The sequence below is a fragment of the Myotis myotis genome, unplaced genomic scaffold, assembly GCF_014108235.1.
Source record: "Myotis myotis isolate mMyoMyo1 unplaced genomic scaffold, mMyoMyo1.p scaffold_m19_p_2, whole genome shotgun sequence".
NCBI classification, from domain to species: Eukaryota; Metazoa; Chordata; class Mammalia; order Chiroptera; family Vespertilionidae; genus Myotis; species Myotis myotis.
In genome coordinates this window covers 47012359-47028931 of record NW_023416324.1, presented here as the reverse complement: position 1 = coordinate 47028931, position 16573 = coordinate 47012359, and the positions used below count along the sequence as shown (strand labels likewise).

Sequence of the window (16573 nt, the reverse complement as noted above, 5' to 3'; positions counted from 1 at the left end):
AACAGTCGTTTGGTTGTTCAGTTGCTTAGGCTTTTATATATATAGACTAGAGGCCCGGTGCACAAAAATTTGTGCACTCGGGGGGAAGGGGGAGGCGTCCCTCATCCCGGCCTGTGCCCTCTCACAGTCTGGGACCCCTCAGGAGATAACGACCTGCTGGCTTAGGCCTGCTCCCGGGTGGCAGAGGGCAGGCCCAATCCCTAGGTGCAGCCCCTGGTCAGGCTCAGAGCAGGGCCAATTGGGGAGTTGGGGCGCCGCCCCCTGTCATGCACAGAGCAGGGCGGATTGGGAGGTTGCAATGCCACCCTCAGTCACGCTCAGGGTAGGGCCGATTGGGGGGTTGGGGCACCACCCCCTGTCACACTCAAGGCAGGGTCTATGGGGAGGTTGCAGTGCCACCCCGTCACACATAGAGCAGGGCCAATCCAGGGGTTGAGGTGCTGCCCCCTGTCACGCACAGAGCAGGGCCCATCAGGGGGGTTGGGGCTCCTTACCCTTTCATGCACAAAGAGGGTCGATCAGGGGGTTGGGGAGCTCCCCCTGTCACGCACAGAGCAGGGCCCATCATGGGGGTTGGGGAGCGACCCCCTGTCACGCACAGAGCAGGGCCGATCAGGGGGTTGAGGAGCTCCCCCATGTCACTCAGAGTAGGGCCAATAGGGGAGTTGGGGCTCTGTACCCTGTCATGCACAGAGCATGGCATATCAGGGGGTTGGGGTGCCGCCCTCTATCACCCACAGAGCAGGGCTGATCAGGGGGTTGGGGAGCCACCACTGTCACACTCAGGGCAGGGCTGATGGGGAGGTTATGGCTTTACCCCATCACACATAGAGCAGGGCCCGTGGGGGGTGGGGTTGGGGCGCTGCCCTCTATCACCCACAGAGCAGGGCCGATCAGGGGGTTGGGGAGCTCCCCTGTATCAGGCACAGAGCAGGGCTGATCAGGAGGTTGGGGCGCCTTCCCCTGTCACGAACAGAGCAGGGCGGATAGGGAGGTTGTGGCCCCGCCCCCTGTCACACACAGAGCCGCAGGGCAATCAGGGGGTTTGGGCACTGCCCCCTGTCACGCTAATCCCGGTGCTGGGAGGCCTCTCGGCTCCGCTGATCCCGGTGCTGGGAGGCATATTACCCTTTTACTATATAGGATAGAGGCCTGGTGCATGGGTGGGGCTGGCTGGTTTGCCCTGAAGGGTGTCCTGGATCAGTGTGGGGGTCCCCACTGGGGTGCCTGGCCAGCCTGGGTGAGGGGATGATGGCTGTTTGCAGCTGGTCACACACCCTTCAGGGTGGGGGTCCCCACTGGGGTGCCTGGCCAGTCTGGGTGAGGGGCTGAGGGCTGAAGCTCCCAACTGCTCCTTTTTTTTCTTTTTCTTTTTTTTTTTTTTTATTCTGGGCCAGCTTTAGCTCTGGCTCCAGCTCTGAGGCCTCTGCTGCTGAAAGCAGGTATCTGGTTTGTTTGGGTTCTATAATCGAAACAATGTATAACTCCAGCTCTGAGATCCCGGCTCACTGAAAGCAGGTTTCTGGGGTTTTGCTTAGCTTCTATATTTGTTACAATGTTTCAAGCTGCAGGCTCAGAGGCCGGCAAGGCAGGCGGGGAATGTTGGTTTCCTCCGTCACTGAAGCAAGCAAGCCTCATGTTAGTTTCAAGCTGCCTGGCTGGCGGCTGCCATCTTGGCTGGCAGTTAATTTGCATATCGCCCTGATTAGCCAATGGGAAGGGTAGCAGTCGTATGCTAATTACCATGTTTCTCTTTTATTAGATAGGATATTTTTGGAAAGATTGGATCACATGGCTTTATAGCAACATTTCCAACAAACAGCCTCTTGGGCCGTTGATTAGGAATCCCTTGGTTAATTCCTATGATTATTTTTAGGCATCAAAAAGCAGAGCCCTGGGGATGCTGAACTGGAAAAAGTATTAATTGGTCTCTATGCGAACCTCACAGCGTAAAAATACCCTCTGCATCCTCCCACCATCCCCAAACACCTTTCTCTGAGATCCAATCATTCTCCCATAGGATTTTTAAGGAGTGCTTTTCCCATGCACATCTGCTAAGATAAGTCCACTGAAATGAGAACTCAATAAATCCATCCGACAGGTGGCTTGACCTAATGAGCAATCCATTCAGCCCCAAAAGCCTAACCCATTGCAGGCAAAGGGCTCTAAAGATCTTCAGGACCTGGAGTGGGGGAGGGGCATGCTGGAATAATATGGGCTGATGGCCCTGCTTTGAGATAAATTTGCCCAGATCTCCTGTCTCGGCTTCTCTCTACCATATAGCATCATTTCCCTTGCTCTCCAATTGTCATTCTCTCCTCTCAATGTGGCCTTTCTATCCTATGCAGCCTCAGTTCTGTAGGACTATCAGAAACCACGCCTGACCTGGTGCTGTGTGATACCTCTGCGCTGTGTGATAGCCCAGGCCTGGAGCATGGTAGGTTCTTGGCTCACTTGCTTTTCACTCTTACATATGCACACTGAATGCATGAATGAATGAATAAGTGAGTCTGTGGAATATCAGAAGAGACTATGATCCAAAGTTACTTATTTTACTTTATTTATGTTATTCCTGACTTGACAACCTGCCTTGGCCCCTTTAACTCTAAAGCCTGTTAGAATAACATCTCTTCTGAATATTATATAGTCCAAATGTTGCTTACGTAGACTTTCTAAAAGTTGCCCAATTTCACTATGCAGACAGACAGTAAAATGAGTCACTTATTTTTCCAGACAGAGCAGGCACATAACTTACTTCCAGTGGGAAAAGGCCTTGTTAACTTTGGCGACTCCATGCTTGGATTAACTGGTTGGCCTGAACCCCATATCTCAGGCTGATCTAAAGGAACTGGAAACATAAAAAAAATTTTCCAGGGTGAGTTTACAAAAGAAATGCCTCTATATTTTAGAATTTAACATTTCAATTTAAAGTTGAGCTTCACAAAATTACTTCCCTCCTGGCTCAGAATTAGCAAATTAATCTAGGAACATGCTGCTCCTTGTTCTTTTCAAGCAGAAAATGGAAACAGGAGTGGGGGGTGTGTTTTTGTATGTGTACAGGAGAGTGTCTGTGTGTTTATCTACAGCTAAGTAAAAACTGCATTTTCTTTCTGGTTGATCACTCGAGGACATTCTGAATACACTGGCTCAGTTTCTGGTACCCATGTGAAAATCCAGCCATTAATCCCATGGAAAGTTGCTTTAAGTTGGTTTATTTAAAGTTTGCTAGAAATACCAGTATGTTTCAAAAACTAAAATGCCTGGGTTCTATACAGTGGTTTGTATCTTTAAAGGATCTTATAGGGTCTTTAAAGAAACCTTTCACAGCATCATAGAAAGAAATTAAATGATCAAAAAATGGTAAATACTTAAGAGAACCAGAAAAATAAACAAGTGCTTAGACATCTAAAATAAATCAGAGCAATTAGGTATTGAATCTAAGGACACTGAATCTAAGATTTCTTCTACTTGTTTTGTCTTCTCCTTTTGATTTTTTTATTGCTATGGTAACAATGTAAATAACCAGCTCTTTCCAGCACCTATCATGTACCAGGGGCAATATAAGTATTGATTGTAATTCATTATGTTATGAAACACAAGCTGGAAAGTTAGTTGAATATGAATTTAATGCAGCCTCCATACTTATTGTAGACCTTGGGCAAGTCATTTAAACTCTGAGCTTCCCTTCCTTTAGTATAGACATAAAAGCAATTTCAGAGATTTATTTAAAGGATTGAAGGAGAATATAAATATAATGTATACAAGATGTATATAGATCACTTACCACAAGGCCCATAGCTATTACTATATATATTTAATCCTCAAAATACCGCCATGTGAAAAAAAAATACCGCCATGTCGTTGCTATTAGTACCATTTTCAGTAGAGGAAACCAAAAATTAGAGTGATTATATAACTTGCCCAAGAGCATACATGGTGAACACAGAGGAGCTAAAATCTGATCCCAGGCATACATGCATGCCTGACTCCAAAATACATATACTTTCCCAGGCTTTTAAAACTAGTGATAGAAAAGTCAATCAAAAACAAGTGAGAGTGTGTATATATGACAGGTAAGTGTGGGTATTAGAAAAGCAAATGTGCTCGGTACAAATGTTGGAACGTCACGGAATTTCTGGGGCCAAAACCACCTAAAGAGCAATCAAGCCAGGCTCACTGACAAGTCCAGGCGTGCATCTCCTCTCCATCGTAAACCTCATACATGGTCTTAGCATAAAAGTAAACATTCTTTAAGGATGTAAAGCAGTATTTTCTTTGTATGGATTCAATGTTGAATACCACCTTGAATTTTAAGAACTGTTTTCTATTTTGTATACTAGGTTTTGATATAGTTATGAAATTCTTTTAATAGGTAGATTTAAATGACACAAATCCAATCCCACCTTCAGTCCCTACGTAATTATGTCCTTAAGAACAGATGATCACAGATAAGTTAATAAGAGACCTAAGTTGTAGACAAATCACTGAAAGAGTATTTAGGGATGCTTCTTATACATCTTCCTAACCAAATCCCTGAAAAATGTTCAGATGTGGCTGACTGCTAGCTGTCTTCCAGCATTCTCTCCATTTCTTCATAGTGAAAGAGTTTTAGCTGGTCCTGTGGCACTAAATGATCTATCATGGGCTCTGGTTAGAAGTGATGTATGTCTCTTCCAGATTTTGCTCTTACAAGAATTGGCAGTGAGGTCCTTTGGCCCTTCCCGACCTTACTCCCCTTCTTCTGGCTGGGAGATGACGGGAGCTGAAGCAGCCCTCTCAGACCCAGAGACAAACAGCAGAGCCAACCTACAGCCCTATGTTGTTTGAGACTGTTAACGTGAAAGGGAAATAAAATTCTATCTTGTTGAAGTCACGATATTTTGGCGCCTCTTTGTTACAGTAGCTTAGCCTGCCTATTATGGTTTTAAGTCTTGTCCTTAACCCTTAAATATAATTTCCCTCACTAATGGATCCTAGAAAAAATAATATTTTTTAATATATGTGGGATGGTGTTCTTAAATGATTTTTTATAAGAGCATTTTATATTACCAAACACAGCTACTGGAGATCTGATGATACATTAAGAATATGCTTCAAAACACATATATTTACTTTAAGTAAGTTAAAAAAAACACTACAGATATATACATTTTTCCTACCTTCTGTCTTCTGTTCATCAAAAGCTGATTCTAATGGTGGGCCAAAGAGGGGAGCTAAGGCCATAGTGTCATCTGGAGGTTTTTTGCTAAATCACACACATTAAAGCAAAACATAAAGGGGATATTAATGCTGAAAAACACATACACATTTTCACATATTTTTTACAGTAAGGCAGATGTACGTGTGCACTTGTGTCTGTATGTATGCATGTGTGTAAGTTCCCGTAGGTCTAGAAAGTATATGTAAGGATGTCAAATGTATTATGGACAAGGGAGTTGGTAGGAGATAAGATCCCTCAATGGGGGACCAAGGTACCCTTTCAAATAATTTGAAGGAGAGAACCTCTACCTAGAATAGATAAGTTTATTGTAAAGTACCTTACTCTTTTAAGATCCCCAAACCACCCCAGCTGGTTTGGCTCAGTGGATAGAGCCTTGGCCTGCGGACTGAAGGGTCCAGGATTCGATTCCCGTCAATGGCACATGCCTGGGTCACAGGCTTGATCCCCAGTATGGGGCGTGCAGGAGGCAGCCAATCAATTCTTTCTCATCATTGATGTTTCTATCTCTCTCTCTCCCTCTCCTTTCCTCTCTGAAATCAATAAAAATATATTAAAAAAACAATAAAATAAAATGTTCCCAAAGCACACAGCTCTAAATGTAGAATATAGGATTCTTCTAATTTGAAAAAGAAAAAAGAAAAAAAAGATCTCCACCCATTGGTATTTGTCTTCGCCACATCTCTATGTTATAGTTAATGCAGTTTATAATTAGTGAAAGTCAGGCCAGGGAGGCTAAGTGATAAGCCACCCAGGAAGTTTGTGTTTAAATAAGAAACTGGGCCTACCAGCTTCTAATTGCATCCATCCCTGCCTCCTACCCAATACACTAGTTACAACCTCTTAATACCTTAATTTAGCACATCTCAGAAAGAGAAAAAGAGTACTGAGAAATCAGGGAGGAAAAGAGAGTAATAAGTTAAACTCTCATCCTTTTTCCCAATGATTACTCAAACTCATTATTAACGAAAGGTTGCATAATCTTCTCCATTTCTTCCCTAGATTAATACTAATGAATTCTTTGTGTGGGTGGTGGGAGGTAAGAGGTGAAGGGGAGAAGGGAGGGGTTGGAGAAGAAGGGAAAATAAAAAGATTCATCTTTTAAATAGGAGTCTTTTTGGAAAACAATGTCCATTTGTATAATACTTGCTCAATCCAATAAATACACAGTATAAAATACAATGTTTTGCCCTAAACAAAACAGAAGATTCCTTTGGTGTGTGGCAGGTAAAATGTATCATGAAATTGTATCTGACTAAACAGGCTATTCTTCGTAGAAAAATATAAACATACTAGAGGCCTGGTGCACGAAATTCATACACTTGGGGGGGGGGGTCTCTCAGCCTGGCCTACGCCTTCTAGCAGTCTGGGAGCCCTCAGGGGATGTCTGACTGATGGCTTAAGCCCACTCCCTACTGGCTGAGCGGTGCCCTCCCTGTGGGAGTGCACTGACCACCAGAGGGCTGCTCCTGTATTGAGTATCTGCCCCCTGGTGGTCAGTGCACATTGACCAGTCATTCCAACATTCAATTAATTTGCATATTAGCCTTTTATTATATAGGATTTCAGCTTGGTATACAGATCCCAAAGGACCTCTTCATACAAATTTTCAACCTTGCTATTAGTGAGGGGACTGCACATTCTGATAGATAGTTACTGTAGGTGACTACAGAGTACTTTCCTAAAGGTGTCTCTCAGGCTGCACTTATGAGAAATGATAACATACATGAATCACACTATGAACTTACACACATGGGCAGGTCCTTTTGTAAAAGGAGCCGAGTTTAGTCCAAATGAGATAGGCTACACTGTTAACAGTGGTGTTGCCTCGCAGGAAACACAACCAGTGTCTTTCACACTTACCTCATGAGTTCTGGTGTCGGTGTGGAACGCCTGGGTCTGGCCACTTCTTCACCTGATACACAGGACAAAGGAATTTTTAGGCATATTTTTCTTGCCATTCCTTACTTATCTGTCTTCTGAGCTATGTTTGGAAACACTTAAAGAGTTAAGTCCCATCAATAAGCAACTCAACATGAAAGCTTTGAAAAACAAAGCCACAAACAAACCTTCTCCCCTGGCAATGCAACAGTCTTATATTAGGCATATGTAGTAGCATATTCTCTGGCATTTGTAAAAACCTAATTGACCAAGGAATTACCATGCTAAGCCATCAAATAGAAGGTTTGTATACTGCAGAGCTAGTGGAGTAGCATAACATTCTCTGAATGTCTGATGCCTTGATCAGGTCTGCTTCCCAATTATCATAAGAGAACATTAAGCCAGGCCGTATGTACATAGGACATGAATCTAGCATTCTCTGCCTGTTCTTTTCTTGAAATGCCAAGAAAATATTATACCTTTAACCAGGAACCATGAATTTAGAATTCCTTAGAATGTGTTGTATGCAGCAAAGGAAGATCATGCCCTATGTATATTACAACCTATTTCATGTCACCTTGGCTGACTAAAATTTTTATACCAAATAACACAAGAATGGGTAAGTCGTATTTATCTTCAGTTCCTTTTGCCCCCTCTCCACACCCTCATCACCAAGCACACACTTGATGAACTTCATTTCTAAAGTCAAATGATACAAGAGTTGAAAAATACAGGAAGAAAATAAGCAAATTTTTTCCCCAAAACATATTCATTTTCAGAATTTAAACATTAATCATTCAGAACCCACTAAGCCCCTTTATCATTGTATTTCTTTGCTGTAAAAGGTATTTGTAAGTCTTAAAAATCAAGCCCAAAAGTATATAAGTCAAATGTATATATGCTTCAAGATCCAAGGAACTTATTCCTTCTTTTAAACTGTACTCTATTTTTGGTAGCTAAGATATACTTACTGGATAAGTTCCTTTTAATTGCACCCTAGAATTAGAAATAGACACTATAAGGTTTAAGACCACATATATGCTATGTACAATATGTATATTTCTGTTATTGCAATTAATCTGAACTCAAAGAAATCGATGGGGAAAAATGGAAATTTTCTCAGAATCACATTCAAGTTGGAAATTGTAGACACATTCATATAAATCAGTTTTCATTTTACTTAGGATTATAGAGAGAAAGGAAGGGTAAATTATAAGTCTCCCAAACCAGAAAAATCCCTTACCTGGGTAGATCTGGTAAATATTAAAGTAAATATAAAGTAAAAATTAAATATGAAATAGTCTATTAAAAAACAACCCTGAAGTCTAGTAGACAAGAAAGTAAGTCCAAGTTTAAGTTACATTTAATGTTTGAAAATCATAGACTATATTAGGAGTACTGTCAGCTCTTATCACATGGGGGCCATAAACTAGTTGAAACAGTCATTAGTTTACTAATGCGGTTTTTAATGGATGTAAGTGACAAATGTTATAGAGAAGGAAACCTTCGAAGCATTGCCATTGAATGGGCTGTTCTATGCAGAGAGTCAGGGAATTCCATCCTCCCCACTAGGTTGCCCCACCCCAATTTCTTCTACTTGTCTGCTACCTGGCCCACCAATCTACCATTGGGGGGTCATTCCTTTAGTTCAAGGCATGTGATACTACTGGAATACAAACAGGCCTGACAGGAATACTAGTAATAGGACCTACCAGAAACTTATTTTGATAACAGAAGGATTGATTAGATACAAAGGTTTGATTCAAAACCACTATGAAAGGTTCTTAGCATGAGGTGCTTCCAGAAAAACAGACCACTGAAGGGAGGCACTGTGGGTGGGGCGTGGCTTGGCAGGGCTGCTTGAGGAGAATGATGGGGCCGACAGAGCTGCATAAGAAGAGTGAAAGGATAGGAAAGTATTTCAAAGGGTATGACCATTAATTTGGTGGGTGGTCAACGAAGAGTTTTTCTACTTCCCTACATTGGTGAACTCTCAACCTAGTGGTAATATGTATTTTCTTGTCTCAAATGATAACATCAATAACTCAGGATAAGATATAGCACTATATGAAGCTTCTTCCCCTATTTTGTAAAGATTTTTCAGAATTGGGGTTTGTCTTATTTTCAACTCATTTATGATAGAAGAGCAGTTTCCATCTGAACAGGATCCAATACATGTTTTGTTGTGGGTGGCCCAATCTCTCAAACTAGTTTCTGTCTTGTCCTGACTAATAACACAATCTGTGTGTGTGTGATATAGAGAATTATTATTTTGTTAATAATAACTTTATTTTTTTAAATATTTACAGAGAGGAAGGGAGAGAGATAGAGTTAGAAATATCGATGAGAGAGAAACATCGATTAGCTGCCTCCTGCACATCTCCTACTGGGGATATGCCCGCAACCCAGGTACATGCCCTTGACCAGAATCAAACCCGGGACCTTTCAGTCCGCAGGCCAACGCTCTATCCACTGAGCCAAACCGGTTTCGGCAGTAATAACTTTAAAAACAAATATTTTATGTTTAAAAATATTAATTTGTTTAAATAAATCTAATTAAATACAATTATTTATTTTAATAAATGAATATATTTTATTAAATTAATATACCTATTTAAATTTATAAATAAACATTTAAATACATGTGGATATTTAAATCAGCTATAGTCATTATGGGAGTTTGGATATCGATTGGCTTTTGGAAAATAAGACTGTATTGACAAAAATAACAAGAGAACAAATTGTTTAAATTAAAATGTTTTCCTAGGTTATGAAGCCTCAGCTGGTCCTATTTTTATTAATAAGGTCTGAAGGAAGAGACCCAAAGGCTCTAAGTTCTAGAGACTCTAAGTTCTAGGGAATGGTTCCCCTCAAGTATTGTGAGACCTGAAATCCAGGAATTGGGAGGCCCTAAGGCTGTACTGAAGACCTTTCAGTCCCCTTTACCCTTTTAATAAAAAATGTAATACTTATGAAAACAAGAAAGGTTCAACGCCTCTTCTGTAGTCACCGATTCCTGGTGTATCAATTCATTCAACAGATATTTACTGTTGGGAGACCCCGAACAAGAAGTCCCTGTAACATTTTTATTAAAAACTCCACATGAATAAACAATTGCCCATTAAATGCAGGCAAGACATGGTAGAAATATGCAAGAAAACGCTTGTTTAGAAATTTGGAAAGATAAAAATAAGATCAATTTAGAAAGGAACAGATATTTGAACAGCAAGTGAACAGCAACAGAAAAGAAAGTCCCATTGTCAGCTGGATGTGGCATACAGATTTTGATGGCCTTGATGTTGCAGCATGATAAATCCACAGCTGGGTTACAGTGATGTTGACCACACAAACCACATTCAGGAAGAAAGCCCATTGAATTAAAAAGCGCACCAAATGACCACATTTTCAATGACTGCCCTTAAATGTAGATTGTGAATGAATTTCCTTCATTTTGAATTAGTTCACTTTTTTTCTTTAAAGAAAAAGAGTAACTTCTCACAATCTGAGATGCCACCTGAGATCATCCATACTTGCAGGTGTTGCTTTCTTTGATACTCAGCCAAGTGGCTTAACCAACCAACCACCAGTTTCTCAACTGGGGCACAGTATTTGCCTTAAATAATAACTGATTAATTGAACTGGCACAGACCTAGGGATATTTTAGATGGCATTGTTTTCAATTCCATTTCCCCTCTGGCCAGATAGAAGCAGGTATTTCAAACATAGCAAAGACCCTTTTTTTTGTTGCTTTGAATACATCACTCTTCAACCTGAGGAAAATGACTGAGATTTTACTTTGAACAATGTAAACTGATTTTTGTCTTCAGTGATGGCATATAGAATTATGTGACAGCCTAGACCAGGGGTGGGCAAACTTTTTGACTCGAGGGCCACAATGGGTTCTTAAACTGGACTGGAGGGCCGGAACAAAAGCATGGATGGAGTGTTTGTGTGAACTAATATAAATTCAAAGTAAACATCATTACATAAAAGGGTACGGTCTTTTTTTTTTTTTTTAGTTTTATTCATTTCAAACGGGCTGGATCCGGCCCGCGGGCCATAGTTTGCCCACGGCTGGCCTAGACATATCGACTTGAAAGCATGTCTCCTCCTCTAAGATGGAAACTGTGATTATGCATTACTATGTATCAGTGTACACTGGCCAGTGCAACTTATTATAAATTCAGTCTTAAAAACCACGTGTCTTAAAAATGGTTTCCTTACTTCCTTAAAGTTTTCTTATTCTTCAAACTTATACACTTCTTATAAACTTCTATGATGCTTTCTGGCCAATCTCCAGGTCTTGCTCGTGTGCGCATGCATGTGGACGCGCGCGCACACACACGCGCACACACACACACACACACACACACACACACACACCACATTAGGAGTTGGGATACCTATGTATTAATTTAGTTTAATGTATTAATGGAGAAGTGCTCTTATAATCCTAAAGTATGTTATTGACACTTTCAGGACCAGACACTTCCAACCAGTAAACTGAATTCATCTGCCTCATTCATACTGGGCTGTCATAAATTTGATGAGAAGTCAACCTGGCCATCTGGCCTTGGCAGCAATTTTCTTTATACATGTTTAAGATAAAAATGTTGAAAGTTCTTACCGGGCTGCGCCTCTGTGATCAGCAAAAAGGAAGAGAGAACAGATACCTAGTCAGAGAATGATGGATCAGTCAACAGGCTTGGGTAATAGAAGGCTTCATAAATAGCTAACGAAACATGCACTCCAAGTAATCAGGCCAAAGGAAGACAGGCAGTCGTGGTGTTTGTGGCTCATTTAAAACATAAGAAAGTTTAGGAGAACTCTAAAGAGAATCTGTCCGTTGTATAATATAGCTTTGCTCATAGGGATGTACTACTTTCAAGTTACAGGTACACAAGAACAAGGTGGAACATGTAAGACATTTTGTTAAGTTGGCATGGGAAGTTTTTCTCCAGATTATTTGGGGAGAGGGGTTTTAGAGAATAGGTAGTACAGGGAAAGCTGATTCCCCACACAACAGGGTGTTAACAAGCATTATAGGCAATGCATTTCCCACATAATTAGGGCATGAATTGGAGACTCCAAAAATCAGAGACCAGGATTAGAGACATCTCTTCTTAGCCTGGTTCTTTTCTTAGTGTTCTGTGGAACGTATGCCAATGAGGACCTTATTTTGCAAGTAGCCATTCTTGGCCTAGTGGTTTGGGCAGCCTCGATTAATGAGTAGGAATGTGATGGAAAAGATGAGGCACCCCTGCCAAGCACAGATGGGAAAATGAAATTGTTCAGCACCAATAAAACACTGGTAGACCAGTTGATGTCCAGAAAACACAACAAGCAGACATACTATTTCTCTCTTTCATTCCTCAGACTTTGACTATTGCTATCAATCTACCTCAACAATCTTTGATAGTGCCCCCTCTTTAAAATTTTTCTGTAGTAACAAAGATGACTCTGAGGTGAGTGAGGAAAGAGATGATGCTCAGAGTTTCACTTTCAGGATATGGGTTAACCCATGAATTTACCAGAGGCCACCTGGGACCCCATATTGGCCAAATCTCCAAATGTGGGCCAGGAGCACAAATATAAAAGTAACTAAGAAGGTTGTTCAAATGAATAGGATGGTTCTAATCTCCAGAACACATACAGAAAATAAAAACCTATAATCTTTTAAATGTGGGAGGCCTCCCTGGCTATCTAGTCCAGCTGCCTTTATGATATAAAGAAAGTGAGGCTGAGACACACAGCTAGCAAATGGGTAGAATCAGAGACAGAATTTCAGTCTATAAACTCTTCATTATCATGCTCTTTCTAGGACACCAAGTGTGACATTGTTGGAGAACTCCTAAAAAGCAAAGAGCCCTTGTGGCTAATGTCCAGGAATGATTACTTCTCAGATGAGTTTTTTAAATAGCCAGTTTAGATATATTTACTCTAGACAATTTCACTTGTAAGAGTTTAGACTTTATTTTTTGCCTTACTTTCCAGGTACTGCTCCATGTTGATTCCATCTCTCTTTTAAATCTATCTAAGGGCACGGATGAAATTTAAATAAAATTAGAAAAAAGGACACTTATGAATAAGCATTTCTGGGCTTAAATTCTTTTACTAATTCATACTATGTTTTGAGAGAAGTTCAAATACTATTTTATATAAAGATTTAGGCTTTATAATTCTTTTTTTAAAAAATATACTTTTTATTGATTTCAGAGAGGAAGGAAGAGGGAGAGAGATAGAAACATCTATGATGAGAGAGAATCATTGATCAGGTGCCTCCTGCACACCCCCCTCAGGGGATTGAGCCTACAACCCAGGCACGTGCCCTTGACCGCAACGCGTCAGTCCGCAGGCTGACACTCTATCCATTGAGCCAAGCCGCCTAGCAGTGGTCGGCAAACTGTGGCTCGGCAAACCGCGGCTCGCGAGCCACATTCGGCTCTTTGGCCCCCTGAGTGTGGCTCTTCCACAAAATACCGGCTCTTCAATGAAATACCGACTTCTGCGCGTGGGCCACGAAGTTTCAATCGCACTGTATATGCTCGCCTGCATGTGGTATTTTGTGGAAGAGCCACACTCAAGGGGCCAAAGAGCTGCATGTGGCTCGCGAGCCGTGGTTTGCCGACCATGGGCCTAGGGCAGTGATGGCGAACCTATGACTCGCGTGTCAGAGGTGACACACAAACTCATTTTTTTGGTTGATTTTTCTTTGTTAAATGGCATTTGAATATATGAAATAAATATCAAAAATATGTCTTTGTTTTACTATGGTTGCAAATATCAAAAAATTTCTATATGTGACACGGCACCAGAGTTAAGTTAGGGTTTTTCAAAATGCTGACATGCCAAGCTCAAAATGTTCGCCATCACTGGCCTAGGGCATGCTTTATAATTATTTAACGACCAGATTAACAATCTTCTCGAAAGATGTGGGAATTTATGATTTCAGTTTCAATTTCATGGCAAAAAACTCATTCTTTTGTTTTGCTAATACTCATCCAAGGATATTATTTTTCCATTGACTTTTAGAGAGAGTGGAAGGGAGGGAGTGGGAGAGAGAGATGGAGAGAGAGAGAGATTGATGTGAGAGAGACACATCAATTGGTTGCCTCTCACAGGTACTCTACCAGGGCAGGGATCAAACCTGCAGTCCAGGTACATGCTCTTGACTGGGAATCGAACCCAAGACCCTTCAGTGCATAGGCTGATGCTCTAACCACTTAGTCACACCAGCCAGGGCAACGATTCATTCTTAAAAGTAATATAAAATACAGCAAAGGGGGAATTAAAAATGACACAAGTTCCCCCAAGATAAAATTATGAGAAATAATGCAAAATAAAATGCAGATTTTAGACATCCAGAAGCAAAAACTTAAATCCAACAAATTTTAGTGATATAAGATTATAGAGAACAATACTTTTCTAAATAATTTCAGCATGTTAATCCACCGAAAGTAAACCATATTTTAATTTCCAGTGAGTTAAAAACCTAACTTTTAATCAATTGTTCCTGTATTTTTTTCTAGTAAAAGACACCTCATAAGACAGCATTTTGGAAACTATTTGCAAAATGCCTTCATCAAGGAACAGCTGTTCAAATTCATATAGTCACTAGTTCATTAACCAGAATCCAGAAGACCCTGTAGAAGCTTTGGAAAGGTCAGACCCAGAAAGCCTCAGGTTCATAATTAAGAGCTATCTGAAACCTTCAAAGGAAAAAAAAACACATGCCAGAAGTCAAATTGAAGGGCTTTATATATGTTAACTAGAGGCCCAGTGCACAAAAAAATTCGTGCACTTGGGGGCGTCCCTCAGCCCAGCCTGCGCCCTCTTGCAGTCTGGGACTCCTCGGGGGATGTCCATCTGCTGGCTTAGGCCCCCTCCCTGGGGGATTGGGCCTAAGCTGACAGTCAGACATCCCTCTGGCAGCCCGGGAGCCCTCGGGGGATGTCTGCCTGCCAGTTTAGGCCTGCTTCCCGGGGGATTGAGCCTAAGCTGGCAGTCAGATATTCCTCCAGCAGCCTGGGAGCCCTTGGGGGATGTCTGACTGATGGCTTAGGCCCACTCCCCAGAGGAAGCAGGCCTAAACCCCAGTCTGACATCCTTAGTGCTGTTGAGGAGGTAGGAGAGGCACCCACCATCTCTGCTGTATTCGCAGTCATCAGCCTGGCTTGTGGCTGAGTGGAGCTCCCCCTGTGGGAGTGCACTGACCACCAGGGGGCAGCTCCTGCATTGAGCCTCTGCCCCCTGGTGATAAGTGTGCATCATAGTGACTGGTCGTTCTGCTGTTAGGTTCAATTTGCATATTACCCTTTTATTATATAGGATTATCATCATTAAGGAACTGTAGGCACTGCTGAAGGACATGGACAGTCAAATCATTATCAGCCAAGTGGGGAGGGTCTTTGCTTATTAAAAGTTTTATTTTACTGTTTCTTCTGTCATTTCCCATGGCCTTTAAGCCTTTAGTATTCTTTGTTCTACCAATAAATTTGCTTCAAGGGTGGAAGGAAAATCATTCAGTATCTGGGCTTATATTCTACTAGAGGCCCAGTACACAAAATTTGTGAATGGTAGGGGGGCCCTCAGCCTGGCCTGCACCCTCTCGCAATCCGGGACCCCTTGGGGGATATCCTAAGAGGCAGTCAGACATCCCTCTTGCAATCCGGGACTGCTGGCTCCTAACTGCTGGCCTGCCTGCCTGCCTGATCGCCCCTAACTGCTTGCCTGCCTGCCTGATTGCCCCTAACCACCTCTGCTTGCTTAACTAATCACTTCTAACTATTCGTCTGCCTGCCTCATCGCCCCTAACCACTTCTGCCTGCCTGCCTCATCGCCCCTAACCACTCGCCTGCCTGCCTAATCACTCCTAACTGCCTGGACCCCGCAGCCGTGGCTTTATCCGGAAGGACGTCCAAAAGGTCATTCTGCTGTCTGGTCTAAATAGCATAGTACACCTTTATTAATATAGATGAGCTGAACACTCTAAGTATAGTGTTGAAAACTCAAATGTGTTCAGGGCAAAGAGCTGGGGTATTGTGTGTAAGGGCATGTATGTTACACAAAGTTTTGGTTAAATGCCCACTACTCAGGTACACTCGTGCCTGCTGTTCCCGAATGTGGGCCTAGTACTGCCAGATCTTCAGAGTTGTTGAATGAAAATGCACAATCTAAATTATTTTTAAAAATTCAAATGTTCTAATTTTTAAATGCAGACTAAAATTGTTTTTAACTGCACTATATAACAGAACACTTATCCAGTGCTCAGAAGCTGCAGGTGGCCAATTGTCTCTGATTGTATGCATTTGTATCACAGAAAACAAGCTCTCGGTAAATTTCATCTGCTGTTTTTATAATTTCAACTGATTACTCAAACAGGGACTTTGCAATTGGCCTATTTATTTTTCTGAACAAATTTCTTGCATTCCTAATTAAACATTAATTGTTCAATTCGAGATTTATCTAGATCTG

At 41.7% G+C, this 16573-nt stretch overlaps 1 protein-coding gene across 13 annotated transcripts in view; it reads right to left on the bottom strand.

Moving 5' to 3' along the window:
* The window catches only part of SGIP1 (SH3GL interacting endocytic adaptor 1), a 214827-nt gene that overhangs the window by 61602 nt on the left and 136652 nt on the right, over nucleotides 1-16573 (bottom strand). For 8 of the 13 annotated variants that reach the window (XM_036351643.1, XM_036351642.1, XM_036351646.1 and 5 more), the window contains 5 exons: nucleotides 11727-11738; nucleotides 8071-8095; nucleotides 7082-7133; nucleotides 5160-5245; nucleotides 2756-2848 (listed from right to left, as the gene is read on the bottom strand). In XM_036351643.1, the coding sequence (XP_036207536.1) occupies nucleotides 2756-2848; nucleotides 5160-5245; nucleotides 7082-7133; nucleotides 8071-8095; nucleotides 11727-11738 (268 nt within the window). The remainder of the gene's footprint in view (nucleotides 1-2755; nucleotides 2849-5159; nucleotides 5246-7081; nucleotides 7134-8070; nucleotides 8096-11726; nucleotides 11739-16573) is intronic. The other 5 variants (XM_036351644.1, XM_036351650.1, XM_036351653.1 and 2 more) reach the window with 1 other exon arrangement.